At 37.3% G+C, this 26,039-nt stretch overlaps 1 protein-coding gene across 1 annotated transcript; it reads right to left on the bottom strand.

Annotated features, from left to right (window-relative positions):
• Nucleotides 1–212: 212 nt before the first annotated feature.
• Nucleotides 213–18,713, bottom strand: LOC107302899 (centrosomal protein of 135 kDa). Its single transcript, XM_015832061.1, has 10 exons — nucleotides 18,637–18,713; nucleotides 16,448–16,525; nucleotides 14,012–14,090; nucleotides 12,544–12,658; nucleotides 11,032–11,216; nucleotides 9,927–10,081; nucleotides 9,551–9,713; nucleotides 8,205–8,363; nucleotides 6,160–6,321; nucleotides 213–2,311 (listed from the first exon to the last, which is right to left on the bottom strand). The coding sequence occupies exons 2-10, from the start codon at nucleotides 16,519–16,521 to the stop codon at nucleotides 2,189–2,191; spliced, it is 1,215 nt and encodes a 404-aa protein (XP_015687547.1). The 5' UTR covers nucleotides 16,522–16,525; nucleotides 18,637–18,713; the 3' UTR covers nucleotides 213–2,188.
• Nucleotides 18,714–26,039: the final 7,326 nt, after the last annotated feature.

Here is a 26,039-nt window from a genome sequence, read left to right on the forward strand (position 1 = left end):
CTTTGTTTTTGTTTTTTAACTATATCTTAAGTGTGGCCTTTTGGCTATTCCTTTAACAAAACACAAGCATTATCAAGATTATTTTATCAAGGAAAACTGTTGACTTTAAACAACTGATACCCCATGGTAGTTGCTTCTAGACTGATCTTTTTATTGGTTATAACTAATTGAAAGAAAAATGTTGATAATTTATATTTTGGGGAAAAGTTTTTTATAAACCAGAGATTAAGAATCGGTTATTGTTGAATCCTAACTTCCATATCAGTCCTCAAATTGGCTTAGATTTCTCTGGGATACATTCTGCACTGCTATTAAAAACCAATCTATCTAGTACCTTTGTTTAAGCTGGATTTGGACGGTTAGCTATACTACTATTAAGCAATTTTCCAAAATAGCTTCAGGCAAGAAGCATGTTTATTTAAGCAAGCTTTATTTCCTAAATACACTGTTACGATATGAAAACGTACATAACTAAAGCAAAATATAGTAATTTAAAAAGTTACGTGTAAATATGTGAAGCATAATAAAAAGAATAAAGTCCATAGTTTAAAATGTATCTAAATATTTTAAGCTATTGCATACAATTTAAGAAACTGCAAGAAAAAACGTAGATGGGTATCTCTTCAGTCTTCCTCTCCTAAAGGGGTATGTGCCTTAGTTTAGCTCTGGACTTTGTTTATAGCTTTACAAGAATTATGGCATTACGGTAATGTATTTGCTTTGTTTAGACTGGCTATTAGCCTTAAAATCACAAATTTGCTTACCGTTTTATTTTTTCAATCAAATTAGTTTATATAAGCCCCTTTGAATTTCAGTTTCCCTTTATATATGTCTGCAGAGTTTTATAACATTTTAAAATATATTTTAAAAATATACTTTTTGTAAATGTGCGTTGTTTTAGCACCCAGTAGAGCATGGTACATGTGCTTCTATTTATGCAGAAGTGTATGATAGAAATCCATCAGCTCCGTCTAACTGGATGTACAGGCTGCTTAGTATTATTAATTTGAACATGCTGAATCATGGGTCACTATCTTTTCTTGCAATAGTGTTTTGTCAGCCAGAAAACCTGGGAACTCTTAATATGCATCCCCACAGCAGTCTTAATTTCTTGACTGTTGACTAGATTTTGACATATTCATAATTCATATATGTTTTGTTCAATAGCAGATAGACCAAGTAGAACTGCTAAAAGGAGTAGTAGGGCTAGGAAATTAATTGGGGTTGGGGCAGGGAAAGATCAATCATAGCAATTTGCCAAGTGAACAGAAATGTAAAACCCAGTGATTCATATAAACCCTTTCTCAGCTTGACAGTTCATGCATTTGTATGCACAAAAGATCTGCTGAAACTGCCTGTGAAGAAAAACAGGAGATAGGGGAAGATTTTTGAAGCAGTCAAACGGAATCTTTAGAATGATGTCCTGATTGTAAAGTTGTGGGAATTGAAGTGCCCTTCCAAATTATTTGCATGGCTATACTAAGTAGTAGATTCTCTACTGAATTGTTTCTGTAGAGAGAATTGTGTAGAACATGTACAACAGCAACCTGGCACTAAGATCTTCCCTTGGTACTGCTGTAAGTTTGTACATTCTGTGTATAAAAGGCTTAGATTTCCCCTCTTTATTTTTCTAGAAAATAAATGGGGTAATTTGGACTCGATGTCTGCAGAATAGGGTGGTTCAGATGGCACTAACCATTAGAGATATTGTGAAGAGTTAATGAATCTGATCCTATAGGAAGCCGAGTACGGAAAGAATTCTGACTTTTAAAAAAGGTAATTTATTTGCTCTCATGAAAACATTGCACAGTTTTGCTGTGTGCTAAATATAATCATGTCAATAAGAATACCATACAAGTCCAATTTTTTCACTAGTACTGATTTGTGACAATTTCTTTTCAGATAGTGAATTTGATCCATTAATAACCAGAAAAGTATTAAAACTATTTTGAAATTAATATTTAATATCTTGAGAATATGCAAATACTTAAAATATTATTTAAAATAAAAAACCTAGTTAATCTTAAGATCTCTAAGGCAAATTTTTTTTAAAAAAAATAGTACCATGTATAAAACACAACTTTCTGATTTAAAGAAACTTTTCAAAGAATGATATTTATATAAGGGAAAATTAACTACTTTTCATCTTAGTTCACTGAACTACAATTTGTTGTTAATATATTGGAGATCACGTTCCCTTTTCCTTCTGAGGAATAGAGGCCATATTGACTTCAGATTTCAAGTTGTTGAGATCACACGACAAGCTATAAACATGGCTATGCAGAAAACTGATGTCCTGGTTTTCAGCAATCTGTGTAATAGGAAAAAAGTGTTAATTCTGAATATTGCAATAATTATACTAACATTAATCTTCATATTTAATTATACATGTAATTATGAGATATTTGACATGGTGATCTGGTTTCAGCAAAATACAAAATATAATTCAGTAATACTGAAGAAACCAGCATTTTGAAGAAAATTTTAAAAGCAAATTTCTAGCTGCATAATTTTCTCATGTCTAACGCTAAAGTCCACAGGTAGCGACAGAAACATGAAAAAGTTCTAGAAGATCATACGTTGAACAGAAATTAATAGGTATGGCTGCTAAAAACAGAAAATGCTATTTTTCTGTGTGTAACAGCATGGAATTCCGATTCTGCTCTTGTTCACTCTGCTTTGGTCAGGTTCATTTGGAATACTGCATCCAGTTCTGGATACCACATTCTGAACTGATAGGCAAATTCATAGGAGGGCTATCAAAATGTTGTGTGGCTTGGAATTAAGTCTTAACAAGGAACAGTTAAAGAACCTGGATATGTTTAACTTGCAAAATAGAACACTGCAACAAGACAGAATAATCTTCAGATATTAAAGAGTTGTTACATAGAGAAAGGGGGTGGGCTTGTTCTCTTCTACCAGATCCAATTACTTAGACACATTTAGATTAGACTTTATATATTAGCTTTAAATGCTACTTTACGAACTCTTTATGCTAAGAGTTGTCAGCCAATGGTCTGAAGTACATTTCTTTCTTCAAACAGGCTGAATAGCCAACTTGAAATTCTATAATGGATCTAGTACAGAGCAAGGAGTTGGACTAGATTATTCCTGTCCTCTTCTAAAGTTGGTTGGACCCTTAACAAATTTTATCATGATATCATATAGGCTTTCAGAGGTTATAGTATTATCAACTAAATTGTATTATCAACTAAATTTTATGCACCAAATGAGGATTCTAGTCCAAAAAACCTTTCGCAATACTTAACTGCTGCAAAAGTTTTTGAAGCCAAGTCCTAGAATTTGCTGCTATAGTTGTTAGAGGCTTACAAAGTTGGGAAAAAGGAGATGAACTTTCCTATTGTGAAATAGAATCATGTATTCTTTCAAAACATTTAATAAAAGCATCTCTAAAAATACTGGGGAGAAAACCCTATGTAAGCGTCATAGTTCATGTACCCTTCCTATATCAGGAAGGGTACATGAAGACTGATTTGGCAACTATTTTCCATTCCTCATTTGCCTAATCCTTAAACTATTTGCAAGCTTCTCAGCATAATCAGGAATCGGAAGCTTTAATTAATGAATGTAAAACAGTCATAATTGCAGTGGTCATCATCTGTGGTGATTTTAATCTCGTAGAGACCTTCACTGGTCAGACTTTTGGGATTGACTCCAGGTCTGGCTCTCAAGTTCTAAAGTCATACATACTATCCAGTAGATTGAGAACTGGACAAACCTATCAAGTTATTAAATATGCAGAAAGGGCTCTTTTGAGAGAATCGTTTTTGTGGAACTGTTAAGTATGCATGGAAGGCCATCTTTAATCTGGTTTATTGAATTGCTAGCCATGGCTTAAACATTAAACATTTTTATATCTTTACTATTTTTGTTATATGTTGCCCTATTGCAATAAAAGCTCTCTACTTTTTAGCCATAATCATGATAGTTTTCTAGAAATGCCTGACAAACCAAATCAGGAATTGATTGGGAAAGCTAAGATGTTCCTGAATGGAGAATAATTGTTAAAAGGAAGCCAAATTCTGTGCTGAATACAGCACTGCCCTGCAAACTGGGGAAATGGAAAATCCACCAATAGAGACTGTACCTGCCTAAGAGCCAATCTTGCACGTGTGTCCTGGGCGAGATCAAGTCAAGACTGGGATCTCTATGGTCCAGGACGGGCGTGGCAACTTTGGCTGACTTGATCTGATTGGGCAGGAACACAGTCTAAACCCATTGGTGGATTCTCCATCTCCAGTGCTGAGAAAAGGCATTCAGGTAAGACAACGCCCCTTTTCTTACTCTGCTAACCTTCGAAAAGGACAACATTACGTGGTGTCACTAAAATGTATGCTTTTGATCACTAAATCTGATCCTTTGATTTTCTGAATGTTTTGCCTACTAATCACATTTTATTACAAAAGTAGATCATTGGATGATAGACATCTTTGGCATCATGCAGGAGTAAGTTTCATAAAATTAGGCAAAATCTTAAATTGTTTCAATAATGAATAGGAGGAGTTAACATTTTTATAATTGATTTGATATATTTCCCCTTTCCTTCAGCAGCTCAAAAGGTCATACTTAGCACTCCCTTTTCCAGATACCCCATACACACACACACACAACAAGGTTGTAATTTAGTTTAGGCTGAGAATGACTGATCTAAAATGTCCCAGTGACCTTCCATGACTGACTTTAATCCCTACACTCGGTGGGTCAAGCAAACAACAACTTCTACAGGTGCCAGGAAAAGCAGGTTTAATGATCTGCTTGTTATAGCAACAAAATACTATACACTGTTGAGAGAAGTCTGTGACTCACACTATCAGTAATTCTGCAGTATGGCAGTGTGACAACATAATCAGAATTTCAGTTAAGCTTCCATTAATAAAGAGATTAACAAAGACTATTGTGTCATGTCTTTATTGAATATATTAAGCCAACATTCACTGACTGTTGGAAAAAGTATATAAGGCCCTAGGGCAAGCAGCTTTTCAACTGGTAATTCCAATTAAATTGCAAATCAGATCTGTGTTTGGAAGACTCTCCCACAAAAGATGGTACACATGTCTTGATCCAGAGATCTTTATGGACTTCAAAAAAGGATTATTGATGCTCATACTAGAAAATCTTGATCAAACTTAGCTTCTATCATCCCTGATTATGCAGTTAATGATAATTGCATCTTCTATTGTATATATGCTGCTATTCTCTTCACAAATGGCTGTTCAATAAAAATCAAGATCAAGAGGCTGCCTCTGGATGATAGGATTAGCTTTTAGACATCGAGTTCCATTACCTGCATATTATCAAATTCTACAAGAGACATCACTGTATCTCTGAGCCAAATCTGAGTCATGCAGCACAAAGATGATCCTAAACAAACAAATCTACAACAGAAAGACGGATGCAGAAGAATATTTGCATTTTGGAATTGTTTTTCTAACCCAACTGAAATGTTGTGGTAGGACTTGAAGTGAGCAGTTCACACAACCTCAAAATGTCAAATGAGCTGAAGTAGTTTTGTAAAAAGGGGTAGGCCAAAATATCTCCCCACCCCCAAAGTGAGTTTATTAACAGTACTTGAATAAGTTTCAGATCACGCTGTAGGTCATGTACTATAGGATTATGAATGGTTCAAGAGTTGATAAACTTGTTATTGAAAGTTATATAACTAAAAGCCTCAGGTCATTTTGAAAAGCACTAATTTCAACTTGACATATACTATAAATCCAGCATCCTTTCCCCCAATCACATGCCTCGGAAAGAAATCCAGCAGAACACAAAAGACTTCGATCTTTCCTTATCCCAGCATCTCCTATTCAGTGGTATGTTATCCCTGAACATGAAGATCCCAATAGCAGTTTAACCCTGATTAATGAATGTTGTAATCTTAATTCACTTAACTGTTTAAATTGCCAGCAAGAATGCATACCGTAGGTTGTTTTTAGTTCTTCCCCTGAATGTTCACAGAATTGTATCTGGCTCTCTAACTGCAGTTTTCATAAATATTTTATTTTGAGTCATAACCAGTCATTTGCTGCATTTTATACTAGACATAGTTAAATATGGTGAGCCAATTACCGAGATTCTGTTTTTTTCAAAAGGTCAAAAGCATAGAATGTAAATAAAAAGGTATGTTGCTTAAGATACCTGTTTGTGCATTTGCGAAATATGTTCCACCCAATGATTTTTCTCTGTTCTCAGTTTAGAATTTTCCAGTTGCACTTTGGTGTGTTGATTTTCTAAATCAATCAGTTGTGTATGAAGATGTTGCCTTTTGTGATCCATAGATTTTCTTTCTTGTAGATGTAACTATTTGCATGATTTTGAAATATATTAGTGTCTAAACTTCAATTTCATTTAAAAATATGTAGTTAATTAACATGCTTGTGTGATAGGCTTCCTTGATTTTAATGGAATATGGAAGATTGTTCAGAAAGGATATGTTTACATTTATTTTACATACATGTCACATTTACTGGCAAATCTTACAACAACATTGTTGTAAACAAGGATTCAAAGAATGTCTTAATTTTATCCTTAATTATGCTTGTATAATTGCATACAATCTTAAGCACGCTTCATGTATGTGTGAATTGATATGCCAAATGAATATAATTTTTTTCAGATGAGAACAGTTCTGTCAAATAGCATACTGGAAATCACTTTCCACAAAGTGAGATCAGGATAAAAACTAAACTTGTTTTAATTTAAACTTAATTTTGACTGTCTGCAAAATCCAAGGGATATTAATAGAATTTCCTAGTACAGGAAGGGAATGTATATTGGCTCTTGTGTTTGGGTTTAATTTATTTATCAACTTTAAATAGCTGCCCATCTCACAACAAGTGACTCTAATGTACAACAAAGTTAAAAGAGGTAATTAATAAATACAAAAACAATATTATAAATATTATTAAAAACAACTATAAAAGCTGAAAAGGAAATACGATAATAATAATGTAGCCACCTTACTAATTCACCAGTCACCTGCAGGTCTCCAAGTCTGATGGCACAACCAGGTTTTAAGGGATCTTCAGAAAATAAAAAGTGATAAAACCAGCCTCACTTTGGGGGAAAGAATATTCCATAGAGTAGTTGCCACAGCAGAGACATCCTGTTGCCTAGGGCAGTGGTGGTGAACCTATGGCGCGGGTGCCAGAGGCGGCACTTGGAGCCCTCTCTGTGGGCACACATGCCATTGCCCCAGCCTTGCCTCCGCCCATGACCCTCTCCTCAGCAGCAGCCTCCCTGGAGGAGAGTCACCCCTGAGCATGGCCCACACGGAGCAGTGCAGCCAAGAACATGGAAGCCAGGCAGCATAGACAAGACTCTGCCCTCACACCCCAATGTGCACAGTTGATGCTGCAGGGCGTGGACAGAGGACGTGGCCGCCATGGTGCTGCTGGGCTGCCTGGGCGATCTGCGGCGGGCCCTGGAGGTGGTGAGTTGGCCCTGCAGGCAGGGTGGGGCGGGGCAGGGGGTGGAGCAAGGGCAGGGCCAGTTTTGGGGCATTCGGTCTCTAAAAGGTTCGCCATCACTGGCCTAGGGTCTACCAAATGTAGTTCCCTAGCCAATAGGACTCATAGCATGCCCTCTGTTGGATCTGGACAGATGTAATCAGTTCCAAGTCAACTCCATGAATTTGACTTGGAAACAAACTGGCAGCCAATGTAGCTCAGAGAAGAGGTTTAACCTGTGTTCTATTAGGAATACACATAATTAATGTATTTCACACCAGTTGAAACTTAGCTACTCGTCAAGGACAGCACCACGTAGAGTGCATTACAGTAATCCAAATAGTAAGTTGACTAGTGACTGTGAGGAGAGGCCCTCAATATAGGAACAGGTGCAACTGGCACGCAATGTGAAGTTGTGCAAAGGCCCTCCTAGCTACAACTGTTACCTGCTCTTCAAGCAGGAGTCATGATTCTAGGAGGACCCCCAGATTGTCAAGCTGTCTGTCTGGGACAATACATCCCAATCCAGCACCAAAGATGTCACAGTTGTAGAACCAGCAGGTCCTAAAAATCAGAACCACTCAGTCTTAACCATAGTCCAGTTAAAGCCTACTTTTTCCCATTCAGATGCTCACAGCCTTCAGACACTGAGATAGGTCGTCAGCATTGCTTAATTCCCCAGGTACATCTATATTCTACCAATGGAATTTGATTTACATAAAATATTGTTACAACCTGTTCCTGGGCTTTAAGAACTTTCTGTCTTATGTTTTGTAACAGAGTCTTAAAGTGGGTGAGTTTCAGCTTAAATTGCCATGTTTTCTCTCTTCCTGATGCTAGCTCAGCCACTCTTCTTGAATAGGAAGAAGTCTCCTCCGCTCTCAGCTGCCTTTCCTATAGCATATATATGAGATGGTATATTAGTAAAACAAATCATAGTATATCTGATGTACTACTGCTATTTCCACTCTTAACTTCACATAATTGTTATAAGACATGCAAATAATTATATATCTACCATTTTTTTAAAAAAATGAGCATGTTGTACATGCAGTCTCTAGTTCTAAGACTTAAGTAAAATGTATCAACTGTTTCTTGGCCACTTTTGGGGCACTCGCCATAGAATGTATGTATTAATAGGTGATTTAACTTCCCGCTTGCGCTAGTTGGGAGTGGAAAAACAGATCATTTTCAAACACAGTACAGCTTTAGCACTGAACACCACTCTTCCATTGTGGAGTGATTCCTATGCAGAGAGTAAAGACTATTTCTTAGTCTCAAAAACTCAAAATGCTTTGAATGCATGTACCAATCTGGAATTATTTATGCTCTATTTTAGGGAATCATAGATTCTGCAATTGCACCACAGCTGATACTGATATTCTAATAAGAACACTGAATTCAAAGGAATGACCAAATGCAATAGCTTTGTACTTTGGCAGACTGAACCCGTTACATTTAGTTGCCGCCTTAAAAAAATCAATTTGATTTATGGCAATAACAAACTTATCACCAAGTTTTTGCTTATTTGCACACCTTGTCTGTAAGAAAGGGGTGAACAACTAGGAATACAACTGATTTCATTTAGGCAAAAATTAATTTCAGTCTTCTCATGCAAGAGATCAACTCAGAATTTGATAAGAATTATTTTATTCACTGCTGCATGGAAGACACAGTTGGAAGACAGAGGATATCAGAAAAAATTGAATCCCCACTTTTGGCCTCACTGAATCCTGGGATTCCTTCCTCAGCAATGAAAATATGAAGAAATAATTTGAAAAATAGCAGTAAATAGTATGCTGCTGATTTCAACTCATAAGCCATAAAATTTTTATGGCTACTTTTCCAATCACAAGACATAATAGAATTCCCTTGAAGTTCCCCTGTTTTGGCCTTTATGGCTATTATTATAGTAAAAATTTTCAATTTTATAATGTCTGTTATATATTTGTGCATGGATCTTTCAATCAATGTTATGAAAATTCATAATTTACAAAGAACAACAAATCTTGGAATGAAATTTCTTTGTGGTTTCTTTTAATCTTTTCGAGGCTGAAATTTGAGGAACAAATGAGGCCTACCTGCTTTAGATGCTTGGTAACTTTCTGTATTTGAGCATGTAAAAGACTATTCTCCTTTGTCAGATGTCCACAATCTTCTGCCATCTTGTTGAGCAAATATTTATCTTCATCAGCTGAAAGCTCATTTTCCTTGAGGATCTGCCTTAATTTTTCAGCTTCCTCACTAAGTATAAATCATTTTAAATAGTAATTATCATGGGTCATTCAAAAATAAGGTTCTTTTTTATTTCTATGCTACCATTATCTCTTTTGATTTTATTACTATACTACACTGTACTATAGATGATTATGCAGAAATGCTTAGCTATCCAGTATGAACAAGAGATACCAAATAGCTCTGAAAATATTAAAAGGTGGATAACAGAAATGTCTTTACCTAAGTTCCTTGACAATAGTCTCTTGTGGAGATTGGGAGCTTGCTGATAATTTCTCTTCTAAGCGGTAGAGCAGTGCTTGCAGTTGTGTGCACTGTGATCTGAGTTCTGACAGGTTTTTTTCCATGTCCTGGTACTGCCAAATCTTCTGCTGACACTAAATAAAACATACAATAAAATGAATGCTAAACATTCCCTTCCCTCAGGCTTTGCTGCTATTCTTGTAAGTATCATTAAAGATTCTTCCAGTGAGAGTATAGGACGATCCATTTCTAGCATAAGGAATGTACACTTATTATCTGTTGCTTATATAGCGGTAAGGCACTCGCCTTCCAGATTGCTCATTTGTTATGAGATATTGCATTTGTCATAACTCTAGATTCTGTGCATCTTGTTTCTTGTGTTTAAACCAAACTTCACCAGATATTAATTCCAGTTTTACTAAAAAGGGGACTCACTGCTGGAGGTGGTTGATGGGGTAAGAAAACTTCATCCCTGTCCATAATTCTGGAAGCAATATTCATTTTAATACTAGAGCTAGCTCTATTATTCAAATATCAGTTTTAATCAATTTTCATTAGAGCAGATATGAACGTGAGTTTTAATGCTCAAAGCTTTCCATTAAAATTATGAAGGTTGTTGTTTCATAACAAGACTGAAGGCTTAATTGACAGAGATCGCTGGCTATTTCATAGAACTAAAGTTCCAAAATCAATTTTCAATAAGTAAAGAATAATAACATAAGTCTGATCTTCTTCAAATAATCCAAGTCACAAATTTTTACTTTATATATGAATAGGTCTACATAATGACCAAAGTTTTCAGAACTATATATATATTAAAGTTTGTATTTAAGTAAAATGGAATTATATTCTTCTTCAGAAATATACTCTATTTGGATTAGCAAAAGCAGATTGAAGACACAGTTTAGATAAATTATAGTTTAGGTAATAAATACATATTATTTTCACTTTTAAGAAAGAAGTGTCTATTCATCACAAGTCTCTCATTTTAAAATTAAAATTAATTCAACCATGTATGCCTCTAACATAGCAACAACTCTCTCACAGATGCATTTTGGTAAATATCTTAACTGCAATAGCTTACTTTTGATTCCAAAAGGCAGACAGCATGTTCTTTTTCTTTCACTGAATTCACAGTCTCTTGCATTTCTCTCTGAATTTTTAGCAGTTCTGCTTCTTTGCGTGAATTAGCCTGGGTAGAGTGTTCAACCATTTTCTTCAGTTTTGTAACCTCCTCCATTAATAGCAGTTTTTCTTTAGCACTTGCATCTGCAGGAAATCATCAGGATCGCTCCACACATTTAAAATACGCATTATCTTCCTGTAAACATCTATTTCCTTTCTTGTGTGACTGCTTAGTTGAATTATGACTCTAAGCCTCCAGATGTTTCTGAGGCTGGAATTCTAAAAGTACTTATTAGGAAAGATAACCTACTGAAACAAAGCAGGGCTTACTTCCAGATAAAACATGCTTACAGTATGCAAAGAATGGAAACAAACAATATTTGAGTTGCTGCAGCACCTTATGTGCTACTTCTTGAAAATCACTAAGCTCTTCTCATGCAATTACATAAATATGTACAGAGTTATGTGTTTATATTTTAGTGTCCCTCAGTCCAGGAAGATAGCTAGACAGCTTTGCACTCAAAATCTTGGTGCTCTTTTTCCTTTTCCTTTTGCCTGGGTTACTTTTTCCAACAGCAATGCAGATGGGAATACTGGCTCTAGCAATCTGAGTTTTAGTGCCCTCCATTATTATGGTTTTAGTAGGGAAGGAAATAACAAACTGTGATATTTTTCTTTTATAAAAGGTTGAGGGGCACTAGTAAATTCAGCCATGAATGGAGAATTCTAGAGTAGCAAGAGTTTGTACTATGGAACTCTCCCCTCTCATAGAAGAAGTATTGTTTAAAAAGTTTTAGAAAATAATCTTTGGTGCTTTCATCCAGTTAGCTACCTAGGAAAGGAAAGCTGTATTAGAAGTGAGTGGTTTCATATATTGTTTGAGCAATAGGCTTACAAACTGGCCCAATTGTAGTTTATAAACCATGACATGGGATTATAATGCAACATGGATTGATAGCATCTGCTCCAAAATGGGCATTCTAATAAACATCAAACAAATACTCATATTTCCTAATCTAGCAAACATTGGGAAAGCCTTAATTTCCTACACTGCTTAGAGCAGGGATCTTCAAACTTGGCCCTTTTATGACTTGTGGACTTCAACTCCCAAAATTCCTTAGCCATAAGTCATAAAAGGGCTAAGATTGAAGACCCCTGGCTTAGAGTAACATCCGTCTTTCTCCTTTTCTTCTGGACGTCCAAACATATTAGTCTAAAAACAAAAAAAAAGACAGCTTTGCTTGGTATTACAAGTGTGATTGTAACACAAAGCTCCGGTGTCTTGTAAAGCCAGATTTCCCCTATTTCTGATAATTATTAGAACAGTCACATTCTTACTGCAATACAGAATATGACTACATTTTAGATAGACATTTAGAGATATAGAAGTTCAACAGTGATCCAGTTCATATTCATAAATTTAGCTTAATAGCAAGAATGACAGCCCATAAGAAGAAAAGTTTTTCATTACCAGACAGTATTTGAAGACGTTTGTGTATTGCTTGAGTTTCAGCTTCATAGAGCATGGTGCTATTTTCTTTCTTTGCTATATCTATTTCTGTTCTGTTTATGGTAGCTTCCAGTTCCTTTGAAAATATGCAGTAGATTAATTCCATGCATATGCATTTATTTCAATTAAAAGACTAGGATTAAAGATGACTAGTAAATCAGTTACAATACAGGTGAGATCCTCCTCAAATTATTGCCATCTAGAGAATTAAGATTTTATTTCCTACCATTCACAATCAGTATAGCTCACAGTTGAAGTCAAGCGTTCCAAATGGCATCTCATTGTGGAAGCCTAGGCTATGATCCACACCGATTCTTAACAGTGCCAAGAAACTCACATCCACGTTACTTTCAGTGAAGTAACCTGACAGTGAAGATATTGAAATACTGAGTAGCTTTGCTTTTCAGAATCAACAATAAAGTAAAAGAACCAGAAATTTGCCACAGCCTAATAGTAGAGTAGCAATGAAGGTTTTGGAGAAATACTCAGCTGCAGGGAAGAAAATTTGGACTTTGAACAGGATAGAATGAGTATTAATGTTTTTTGAATAATGAAGAACACTATTGACAATACCACAGGCAGCCAAGAAAACAAACAAATAGATTATCAAATAAATGAATCCAGAGTTTTCATTTGAGACACAAATGAATGGGCTCAAATTATCATACTTTGGATTCATCATTGAAGACCTAGCTCCTAGAAAGATGGAATGAAATAGAAGAAAGGGAAAGAAGGAAAACCCAGTAGCAAAGTGGATGTTACTGCAATGATGAGCGTATTGCAGGAAGACTTGAAGGACCAGACTGGAACAGATCATCATGGAGAAAATTTACCTATGTGGTCATTAAGTATTGACACTTATTGATGTCACTGAATCCCCAAGCAGTTAGAAATCTCAGTGCCATATTAGATTAACTTGTTTACATATACATTACTCAGTTTAACTAAACCACAGTTTACTAACTTGATTATTTCAATATGCACAATAAGCAAAATTAACTAAACTGGCTGCACATCAATCCATAAACAAATGAAGAAAAGGCATCAAATTAAGGAATAAATAAATACTATGGGATCATCTAGTTAAGTATTGCTCTATAAGCAATTACAAGAATGGGTTATTTCTACAAGCAGGTAATTATGTGAAGTTATAGTATAACTAATATTTATAATTTAAATAAAATGGAAAGACTACACTATAAAGACTCAGTGCAATCACACAGAGTGTTCCTGTAGATGCAAAGATATCCTTGACAATTTTGCTTTCAAAATTTGCTTTCAAATGAACATCACGCCAGCTTAAAAGCAACATGAAGGTGCTGTGGAAAGAGCATCTCGATACAGCCGCAGAAGCCTGTAGTGATCATTGAGGATACTGACATTGGAATGGCAATGCAAGAGAATCAAATAAGCCCTTAACAGAAGTTACCTTCATTGCCTGCAATAGCGTCTCAGCTTTTCTAGTAATTTTAGGTGGGATATGTGTAGCATTCTTAGCCTTCTCTCTAGTAAATGGTGCATAATTAAGGAACAAGGTATATGATGTTTGAAAGATCAATTTCTAGTTTCATAAATATGTTAACATCAGAAATATGTTAATCTTGAGTAATCATGAATTTTCTATTATCATAAAAGTATGATCTCAAAAAAATTCAACCTCAAAAATGCTAAATTTCTGATATCAGCATGAGTGATTTTGGCACTCCTTTGAAGCGCTAAATATACATGGTGTACACTTTTTCAGGCGGGACATAATGTAAGTTTTCTTCAATTGTCCTAGAAATAATAAATTACTTTTCAGGGTTTTTTTAAACAGTATAAAAGAAAAGTATCCATATGCAATATAAAGGAGGATATAAAGGTACTATTTGGTCTCCAAGCTTGCATTGTTCTCTTATATTATTGAAAACAATTCTTATGTATAGACAGGCATTGGTCATTTCATTTGAATATTAAGTATCATAAGGGAATTATATGCTTTTTCTTCCCTCCCAAAGAACAATTTTGTATATAGTTGAGAAATGCAGTGGAGATGAAAGACCGGGGGTTTAATTTTAGATTTGTTCCACTGAAATTCTCTGCACCCACTTCCCACCACAGGAAAGATTTATTTGATTGGTGCATCAAGGGTGCTAGATGGACTCTATTGGGATCCAGAGGAAACTTGGGGCTATTCCTAAGTGTCTAATGCATGGTTTGAGTGAGATTGTAGTCACTGTCTGGAATAAGGAGATGACAACAGCCTGTGATCAGATTGCACATGTGTGAACTCTCAGCTCATGAAACTTCTCTCAGCTCATGAAACTTCTCCAGAGATGAAGCAGCAGAAGAGATGCCCCAAACGCCACCTGAAGAAAATAAAGAGTGAATCCAATAAAGCACAGGTTACAGCCGTGGTACTTTTCTGGATCAGTTTTTGAGGGTTGAGAATAGGGGCAGAGTGTTGCAGCAACTCTCCTCCTTTCTTCAATAGATGTTCCAGGTGATGTTGATGGAGAAAAGAGATCTAGCCATAGACTGCAGCTTTGCAGGATTTCTCAAGGTTCTTCTTTCTCTGCTCCTATTTAATATACATGAACCCAGTAGACAAATCCAGCCATCAATATGAGGTTAAGTATCATCAACTTTGTATCTCTTCCCCACCTGACTAAATAGTAGCATCACATTTATTTTCCAATATCTGGAGGTTATAGATATCTGGATGGAGAGAAACACATTTTGCTTAATCTAAACAAGACGGCTCTGGGTTTTGGATCTGGATTTGGATATTTTCTCTGTTTAGTTCTTGATGGGATTGTATTCCCCCCAGACAGGTGTGCAATCTGGAGGTAATTTTGATTTGTGGCTCCTGCTAAAAAAAGAGGTGGCAGCAGTGGTCAAAAGGACCTTTCTACAACTACATATTGTATGCCATGGAGTCTCTTCCATGATCAGGAGGCTTTGCTAATGGTTACCCATATCTTCATTACCTTCCACTTGAGCTATTGCAACACTCTGTACATGGGCTACCTTTGAATACCAGAAGTTAAAATTGGTCAAGAAGATACTGATATGTATAGTTAAAGGTGCAAATGTAACATTACTATTGCACTAGCTTTCTACAGGCTCTGGCTGCAATTCAAGGTACCTATTAACTACAAAGGCCATGTTGTTTGTGGGACCACCTACATCAAATTATGTCTGCCCATCGCATGAGATCTGACAAACTGGGCATGCTTCAGGTCCCCTCCATGACACAATGCCATCTAATGGGACCCAGAAGACATGATTTCTCTGTCGTGGTGCCTGTCCTTTGGAACACATACTCCTCAAGATTCAGATGGCCTAACGTTGCTGGCCTTCCACAAGGTGTTAAAAACTTTGTATTTCTTCTGGGAACTGAGTTAAGACATCTGGAAAACTCACTTGGTTTAGGATTTTGAAGATGTTTGATTTTTAATCTCTGTATTATTCATATTGTATTGTTATGGTTCTTTGATGTTTTTTTGTTAATCATTTATTCCTTTTAATCCTATGTTAGCTGCCTTGAGTCACATTTTGTGAGTTAGGTGGTCTTACAAATTTATAAATAAATGTGTCATTCCAATTTTAGTGTTGAAAACAGAGAAAGTACATGATATACTGTTAACAAAAGGTGTGACTTAATTTTGACCTAAATAAAGAAACTGAATATTGGGGAAAGGAAAAAGAAACCTATCACACTGTGTTTTTAGAACAAATTAATCCAATAAATTGCAATCCTTCATAACAAACAGGCATGTATCCTTGATATTCAAAATACAGAACATTTTAAAATTAAGAAATAAAGCTAATTTGAAACCTCCATAAATACTTGTAATAAAATTCCATTATTTTAAAAGGATATAGATAAGTTGTCTCATATTCTAGTAAGCAGATTTGTTTTTGCAAATTGTTTATGTACTCAGCTTCAAAGTTCATCTCACTAAAAAAGGGAAGCACAAACCATATTAATGTATTAGTAGCTACAGACTGGGGGGGGGGGATGCCATTTTCATCTCTTTTGTATCAGGAATCCAATGAAGATTTTTAAAAGCTTCCAAATGAATATTGCATTTCTTTCCTTATCTTTCCTTATCTACATAACATTATTTTTTATGCATTTATGCTATTTATAGACCACTTTTAATTATAAAAAGTAAAGTAAAAATGAAAGGCAGTTTGGTTTAGTAGACAGACAGACAGACAGACAGACAGACAGACAGACAGACAGACGAACATATAAAGTAACCAACCCCAATTCTTTCACATTCAATAGGGGCTCAACTTTTATCCTGCCCCTAGTCTGGGAGAATAACCAGGTCTTTAATAGCTTCATACAACATCCTCAAGATGGGAAGTCATTCAGATCTCTGGAGTGGGGGAATATTATTCCAGAGGGAAGGCACCTAACAGAGAAAACATGCTTCCCTGCCCTCATTAGATTTACCTGCTTGATTGATGGGGCCTAAGCAAGGCCACTCTTCTGAATAGGTATATAGAGGACTAAAGTGTATATGCTGCATAAGTTTAAAATTGGATCTGCCCAAGGGTTTAATTATGGACAAACAGCTTGAATTGACATCTTTCCCATGATTTGTCTGAAACATTAAGTTTATACAAGGTTGATTTTCTTTGGCTATTTTCATTTTGTATTTCATAGAATTTCATGATGCATGTCTGCTACATTCATTAATATTTTGTTGATGACTAAGCCCTTGTTTGGAGAGGTACTGTATGTTTGGAGAAGATTATTTGTATATTAAGAGTGTATACAGTTGCAGTTTTGAACTTAGCTGAATTTCTACCTGAATAAATCTGCACAGACATGTGGTTTCAAAATGTATAATGATATTCTTTGTGGTGTTCCACTGGTAGCATTTTACTTGCTCAGGAGTAGGAACCTATTGCTCTGCTCTGCCTCTCATGCCTGAGACTCATGAATGCACCTGATTAGCTGTTATGTGACACTGAATGCTGGATTAGATAGATACACATGATCCTGCAGGGCCCTTCTTATAATCTTAAAAGGACGTCCAGCTGGTTTGAAGAGACATGGAATGGATCAGGCTGTCAATCATCTCTCTAGCAATCCAATGTTAATATTCTATACCTCAGTCATTCATTTTTGACTTAGTGTTAGAAAATCAATTATTCAGTTACATAAAAAGCAATCATAGCAATGGTAGCTAATAAAGAATCCAAAACTAAAAGTTTGCTAAAAACTTTATTGGCACCAGACAAAATGACTGGGCAAGATTTCAAATTCTCCAGGATTTTTCTCTAACTATCATAAAAAGAGGGCAAGGAGAAGAAGGAAATCAGTCTAAGAAACAGATGTGCTGGCTCAGTTCTGGAGCAGCAAACTAGAGTCATTCTCAAAGTGGAGACTGGAGAGCAAATGGATGGGTAAGTACAGTAAATGCATATTGGTGCAGCTATTAACACAGAGGAGAAAGGACAACAATATCCAGTTTGGAGCTTGATAACCCACCCACTTTCCTACAGAGTCCACCCATTTTCTCTCCTGGTGCTTCCCACTTCTGAGCTTGTGTCCTGAACTGATTCAGGAGGACAAATGGGCTCCCCAGCTTTGTCGGGGTCACGATGCTAGCATGAGGACAAGAATAATGGTCCTTCCTTTCTGGTTTTGGAAGCACAAAGCCCAATAACTCCTTCTCCATTTGAGAAACCGAGGCAAATGACTCTTCCTCATAGCTCAGTGTTTCTCAACCTTGACAATTTTAAGGCATGTGGACTTCAATTCCCAGAATTCCACAGCCAGCATTGCTGGCTGTGGAATTCTGGGAGTTGAAGTCCACATGCCTTAAAATTGTCAAGGTTGAGAAACACTGTCATAGCTAGACCGGAATGTGAACCTCCCAATCACCAAGGTGTCTCAGCATCGCCACCAGAAATACATCTTGTCTCCTGATGCCAGTTCCTAACCTAAACGATAAAGAAAAGACGATGCTCAAGGAAACCCGAGCAGATCTTGGAGGTTTGCTTTTCACTCTGCCTCCTTTGAAAACGCCCAGCAGCCATAAACTCACCCACCTACATCACCGAAACCTCTTTCTCGAAAAGAGAACCTGCAGCTCCGACTCGGTGGGAAAAAGAACGCCCGGGCTGGATTGGCTCCTGTTTGTTGGCTGGTGCCATAGAAACCCTTTCCTTCCCCCGCCCTTCATCACGCGCAGACTCCTAGGAAGATGCCGGAAGAGTGTTTTAAAGAGTTCGCGGAGTAAGGCAGTGGGCTCTAATTAGCACGCGTCTCGTGGGAGATCCCGACGTTCATGGCAATCCTGCTGCTGTTAGTACAGTTTTTCCTCTGCTTGAGAATCGCCGAACAGCCCACCTGGGCTGGGAATCCGGAGAGGGGTGGCCAGCAGGCTGGTGGGGGTTAAACTTTAAGCAAGTTAGCAAGCCAAGCTTTCGCTTCCCCAAGAATAAAGAGATCTATGACAATCGAAAATGTCCGGCGTTTTCTGAAAATATCTTATTGGGGGGTGGGGAGAGTAACGTTTCTATATGATTAGCAAGTGGGATAAACAGTAGTGCCTTTAATGTTGCATTTCAACCCAAGCTTTAATGGGAAGATTTTGTTGTCAAATCATGTTTCACACTAAACCTAATAACAACAGATGCCCCCCTTGGGAATTTATTTTTTTTTTGGTTTTGTGCCTGGTCTTTTTAAATAAAACTCCAAAGTGTTGTGAAAAAATACCCCATTACAGAATGTGTTTGTCTAAAAGCTGACTGAAAACAAGCCATTTGATGTATGAATGTATTTATGGTGATGACAATTCTGCCACATTTTTTCTCTGTCAAGCACTTGCTGGCTGCTAAAAACACAAAGCATACTTAAGACATTTCTGTATATTTCAGAGAGATTTCTTGCTTTGCTGTCCTTGGAGCTTGCTGATCTAACTCAACTGTTAGTCACATCCACGTGGAATGTGGAAGCAAGCCTTATAGATTACAATGGGGCATGCTTCCAAGTGTGTGTGTGTCTCTGTGTGTGTCTGTGCCGGAATGTGGAAGCAAGCCTTATAGATTACAATGGGGCATGCTTCCAAGTGTGTGTGTGTGTGTGTGTGTGTCTGTGTGTGTGTGAAAGAGAGAGAGAGAGAAGGGTCAAGATTACCTGGGAGATTAAAATGTGGCTGATTAATTGGGCTGAACGTTTGTGAACCAGTCATATTAGTTCATGGTTCAAATCAGGTAAGAGAATTAAACTTTTTTTTAAAACCAATGGGTCATCATTGAAGAACTTGAGTAGTGTCTATGAATATAAGATTTTTCTTAGAGGCTAAAATTTCATTAGAATGTATCACTGAGTATATAGTATGTGCTCTTTTTTAGAGTAAACACGGGGAGCTTTATTTTCATGGCTATAATTCTGTCTGCACATCATCTGGATCAAGTAGCTAGATGAAAAAATGTGCAACTGCACTTTTAGTAGTTGTGCTGATGTGGGAATTTGTCTAAGAAGTTGCAACCATTGAAATTCCCTCTTCACAACAGAATGTGATCTCAGAATTGAAATGAAATACGGATTGAGCAGGTAATGCTGATTATTTAAGGTATCAGAATTCTGCAGAAGGAATATCTTTAGTTTGTAGTGAGTTGCAGCACCAACAGAGAAAGGCAATCACAACTCTACACACAGACAGTCACAGAATCTCAGCTAAACAGTACTCAGTGGTTGACCCATAATTGGGTGCATGTTTACATGAAAAATAAAGTCTTCCCATCCACCATAAAAATAAATTCTTTCCTATATACCAGTACCCCCATCCCTGGGCATATCTTGGTGGCATATCTTCTGATACCAGGAGCCCCGGTGGTGCAGTGGTTAGAATGCAGTATTGCAGGGTAATTCTGCCCACAGCCAGGAATTCGACACTGGCTGGCTCAAGGTTGAATCAACCTTCCATCTTTCCAAGTTGGTAAAATGAGGACCCAGATTGTTGGGGTCAATATGCTGATATTTGTAAACCGCTCAAAGAATCCTTGAAGCATATGGAGTGTATATAAATCTAAGTACTATTGCTGTATCTTCTAATACAATGATTTTGTATTTTGGTCCCTTTACTGAGTCCTGCTGCACAGCTGCCCTGCAGGTTGGGAGGAACTATAGTGAGGGCACGAGGCACTGTTGTAAAGTTGTGACATTCCAGTAAAGTTGCAACAGGTACGCCAGCTTCAGCTGGGCAACCCTCCTCCCCCCACAGCTAAAGCCTCCACCTGCCATCTAGCAGGAGCCATGAGTCCAGGGTCATAAACCTGCTCTTTCAGTGGTAGTGTTACTCCATCAAGAAACAATATTGGAGATATCAGAAACCCATGATGGACAGACAGTCTAGAAGGATACCATGTTCAGTGCTACTGAAGGCCACTAAGAGGTCAAGGACAGATATACTATGCCCATGCTGCTCTTACCAGAGATGATCCAAGAATGTAGTCAATGCCGTCTGAGTTCCATTCCAGGGAGAGCCCGAATCTGACTAAAAGAAGTTCAGACAATCCACTTCTTTCAGAATTCTTTGAAGCTTCTGCACAGCCACATTCTCCACAGCGTTCCCCAAAAGGGGAAGCTTGAACACTGGACAAAATAATGGTCTCTTGAAGAGGGATGGACTATCACTGCCTTAAGAGATGGTGGAACCAACCCGTCTTAAAAAGTAATTAACTTCCATCAAGACACAATCATAAGTCACCTCTCGGGAGGTCTTAGCCAATCAGGTGGCTGAGCCAACAGCCTTCAGAGCCCTGCCCACTTCATCAGGTCTGACAGGATCAATTTTTTTCCAGATAATTTTTTTCCAGGCCTCACCTCAGTCATATCTGCAAGACCTAATACAGACAAAATTCAACATAGCACCAGATCAATTTTATCTGTCAGATGCCTTGTGAATTCTTTAATGTGACCTTATAGGTGAACCTCAAGCCACCCCATCCATGAAGATTCAGAACCCCACAAATAAAATATCAATGGATGCAATAATGGCAGGGGAAAATTGCTATCCTTCCCACCATAAGGTAGGCTGTAATAGCTCTAGCTTGTGTTTGGTTAGATTAGCGTCACATTTCTCCACCTGATTTATTTCTTTCAACTATTTTGTAAACCAAAGAGGGTTCCAGATCTTGGGGTGGGGAAAGGTTTCTTGGGCACAATCTGATAAGATAATAAGATAACCTTTATTGTCATTTTTTTATTGTGGACACACTGGCACACATTAAAAATGAAATTCTGTTGCCTGCTCTCCAAAGTGTACATATACATAACACACGTATAAACATGCTATATACCTGTACAACATATGTACATACCTACACCCTTACATATAAATATTAATCACTGTCCATCTTGAATACATAGTGAAAAGAGGAAGCTTGAGAGTTCACAAGGTTAATACTGTATGGAACAAAACTGTGACTGAATCTGGATGTTCTGCTTCGGATACCAAGAAACCTCCTCCTAGAAGGTAACAAGGCAAACAGGTTGTGAAGAGGATGTGTGGTGTCCCAGACAATCCTGCGGATCAAGAAGTCTTACCATCCTTTCATTGACCAGATTGTGCAGCAGCCTCTTAGGAACAACCCTAAAGTTTCCTTTAAGACAAACTGTGTCTGTCAGTTGCCTGAAGTTGACCAATTTAATAGGACAGGTTTCCCTGTGGTGGAGGGCAATGGAGCAGTGCCAGAGAACTGCAGAGTCATTAGAACAGTGGTTCTCAACCTTTTTAATGCCGTGACCCCAACCGGTCGTAAGTCGAGGACTAAACCGGTCGTAAGTCGGGGACTTTCCCTGCCCGGGAGCGCCGCGCATGCGCGGTTCCGCCCCCTGCGCCGGCCGAGGCGTAGCTGGCAAGCGGCAGAGACGGAGCAGGCCGACCACCAGCTGGCCCAGCCCAAGGGAGGTAAGGCACCCGCCAGAAAAGGGAAAAAAATGGCGGACAAAAAAAATGGTGGACAAAAAAAATGGCGGACAGCCTTGCTTGGCGACCCCCGTGAAATGGTCGGTCGACCCCAAATGGGGTCCCGACCCACAGGTTGAGAACCACTGCATTAGAATGATCTAACCATGATGGGTGAAACAGAAACCTTCCCCAATTCCACATCATGCTGCCAGTTCTCCAACACAAACAACAGAACATGTGAATGACTCCTATTATGCTAAAATGGTTGAAAGTCCAACAAATTTGGAGGTTGAACATTTCTAAACACAGCATAATAGCACTGATATTGCATACCATAATTTCTTATTTTGAAAATATTTTGGAATCCCCATTGATCCTTCCAGGTTTGCTAAGGCTTCAATTACCAGAATTCTTGATTGTGTTTGGAATTCTGAAAATTGTAATGTCAACAGATGGGAAGTGTCATACGATTGAAGAAAGACATGTTTAGAGATTAGCTTTAGCTTTCTATCTGCCACCCTTATAAAATTTGAGCCACAATGAGATTATGTCTTTGTTCATACAAAATAGTTTTTCATTATGTTTACAGAGTGCAAAATATAATACATGCTTTATTTCAGATGCCTACATGTCTATGTTGCTTCTTTGCAATGATACAGAAGTGGTTTGCCATTCTGTTTTTTCACAATATTTTTATTAATGGGGGAAGCCTTAGTTCAGCCCCCACTCCTGAGATTCTTCTGGTAGTCTTCTACACAAATATTAATGAGGTCTGATATCTGCTTAGCAAAGTCATCTGTATGCCATTCTATAAGGCTTTGCTTTCTTAAATTAATCCAATGTTAGGGAGTCTCATGAACCATAAACTGACCACATGAACTGGGTTCACAAAATCTGGTTAGCTAGTCTGAAATTCAATGCATTCTATAGATGCAGGCTTAACTTCAAACAAGAATTTTCAATTTTTTTTAAAAAAAAATGTAGAATACCTATGTTTCCAATCAATCCTCTTTATCCAAAGTATTTGACTTTGCCTTTTTGCAAGTCAATGTTTCTGTTAAATGAAATTAACCTGTGATCCTATTTTCAAAGTATACATTTAATTATTATTTCTATATGTGTGTATCTCAGGTTGGTAACCAAAAACCAGCAACTATTCATGCTTATTAATATGAAAAGAAATCCAGACAATAGTAATGTAATATTTGGAAAGAATGGCAAGGCAAAATTCTCCAAAGTTACCACCTAAGGAGCTGCTCAAATAAGGCTGATAGTGTAAGTATCCAAAAATGGCAGGAATTAACTTTCTGTCTCTAGGCTGCCTTCTAGTAATTGTCTGGAGGTCTGCAACCCAAAAATGCAATGCATCCCAAGTTATGGACCTTGAATTGCAAAGATGTGCAACAAAGACTTTGTATGGGACCTTATGTAGGACCATCAAGATATTTCTTGCTTATCCCACTACAGTGTTAACTTTTACATTTTGACTCTTCTTGCTATGTTATCCTCTTTTATTTCACTCTAAACCAAGAGTTGCTGTTTCCATTTTCCATCTGCAAAAATGGTGATATTCACAACTGACTCACTCCACAAAAGGGATACATCAAGAGGGGTTTTTTGAGGATGCTATATAATTCTTATAGTATAACTGTATACCATAAAGACCAAAAGAACAATGCAAAAAACTGTTTTCCCTCCCATTAAAAAGTTAGGAATAAATAACACTTACTTTGTCAAGCATTCATTAAGCTTGAAATGAACAAATGGTGCTGAGATCCAACTTCCATCAATTTATGGCCAATGATAAGGAATGACAGCAATTGTGGCTTAACGGTATCTAGAAGGCCACATGCTTGCCATTTTTGCTTTGGGTGGATTTAGTTGGCATCTAGAAAGCTTCCGTGTTCTGTCAGCTTAATTCTGTTTACTTTGATTGGCAATGGTTATCCACAGATTCAGACAGGACTGTTCAAGCCAGATTTCTAAATCCCAGGGATCGCATACATAATGCATCTGCTATAGCACTGAACACTGACCTTGTTTTAATGTTTTACCCTCTGTTGGTTATATTGAAGGTCACTTCATGATAAACAAAGAAGTGGCTCTTGAAATCACTTTTAGCACACATACACTAGAGCTCCTTCTGATCATGGTGCTGAATTTTGATTAAACAATTGTCATGACTTGATAAAGTGGGTTCCAGACCAGCTCATTATTAATGAGCCTCACTCATTATCCCCCATAACTCTCCCTTTGATGGCCCTTAATCCTTCCAGTCCCCCCCCCCCATCAACCAAAATAATCTCCATTTTTGCATAAAGTTTTACTGTGCTTTGTTTGGCTTTGGTCAAGCATTGGGTCAAGTTATCTAAAGGATCATCTATCTTCTGCAATTTCTACCCATCCCATATGATGCAATGAAGTTGGAATGCTCTGGGTCCCTTAATTAAACAGTGACATCTGTTGTGAGTCATGAATCAAAACCTTGGTCTTCCCCCAGGTCTTGGGTGGAGTGAATGGTGGCCCCCTTACAGAAGATGGGTTTATTAGTCTTGTGCTATTTTTACTGGATATTTGTTTTCTGTATTGTTTTATACTTCATTGTTTTAAATTGTATTATAATATACCTGCCTAGAGTCATAATGGAGTTAGATGGCCTATAAATACAGTGAAGGTAGTTAAAAATGTGATTAAACATATAGAGATATTGATTTGAGCAACTGTTAAAATTTCATCCATTTTTTGTTGGAGAATATATTGGAAAGTAATGTTGTGTATCCTTTCTATGCATATCTGGATTAACATGCCATGTAACCTACCCATTTGCTATCATCCCACTCCAGGTTAAAGAACTTGTGTATGTGAATGTTGTGTCTGTTCAAAGATTACAGGCATGCATATGGCTCCAATAATTCAAATTGTGGACCCAAAAAGTAGAAAAAAGTAGCATTTAATGTTATAGAAGAGAAAAACGATAAATATTTTTTTCTTCCATTCTGTCATGTCCAATCCAGGGACGTGGCCAGGCAGTTTCCGGGAATAAAAAGCATAGGTGTATAATTATATCAATTGTATTTAATATTGATGAAAATAAAATCATACCACTTTTGTCCTATTTTTAACGAATATTTTTTGGGATAGCAGCTCCTGGTAAACCCATCGAGAGCCAAGAATAATCTTTGCAGTGGGAAAAGCCCAATCTGAGCCCAACTCACCCCCCATCAAACAGCCTGTGCAGGTTTATGGCTTTTAAAAGACTGTAGCCATACTTGTCACCATAGGAGGGCACACTGTGATAAACATTGCCCAACTTATTTAAATAATTGACTTTTAGAAAGTCTTGCAATTTCAACCGGGAGCTGAAACAATTGAAATAATAATGATGCCTTGACTGACACGTGCAACTTGCTTTCTTATTTGGATTATTGAGAAATGCAATTCCAACTAGATATGGCACAATGCAAATGAATGGTAACATTGTAGTAATGTTGAAAGACTTCAGTGGTAGCACCATGTTTTTGTCTTTAGCTATAA

This window comes from Protobothrops mucrosquamatus, unplaced genomic scaffold, assembly GCF_001527695.2.
Source record: "Protobothrops mucrosquamatus isolate PMUCROS unplaced genomic scaffold, P.Mucros_1.0 scaffold_297, whole genome shotgun sequence".
Taxonomy (NCBI): Eukaryota; Metazoa; Chordata; class Lepidosauria; order Squamata; family Viperidae; genus Protobothrops; species Protobothrops mucrosquamatus.

Coding starts and splice junctions, on each gene's coding strand:
- LOC107302899 (XM_015832061.1), bottom strand. CDS start 16,521: ATGAACTTTGAAGCTGAGTACATAAACAATTTGCAAAAACAAATCTGC. Junction 12,659..14,011: donor CGCTATTGCAGGCAATGAAG/GTAACTTCTGTT, acceptor ATATTTTCAAAG/GAACTGGAAGCTACCATAAA. Junction 8,364..9,550: donor TTACCAAGCATCTAAAGCAG/GTAGGCCTCATT, acceptor TATATGCTATAG/GAAAGGCAGCTGAGAGCGGA.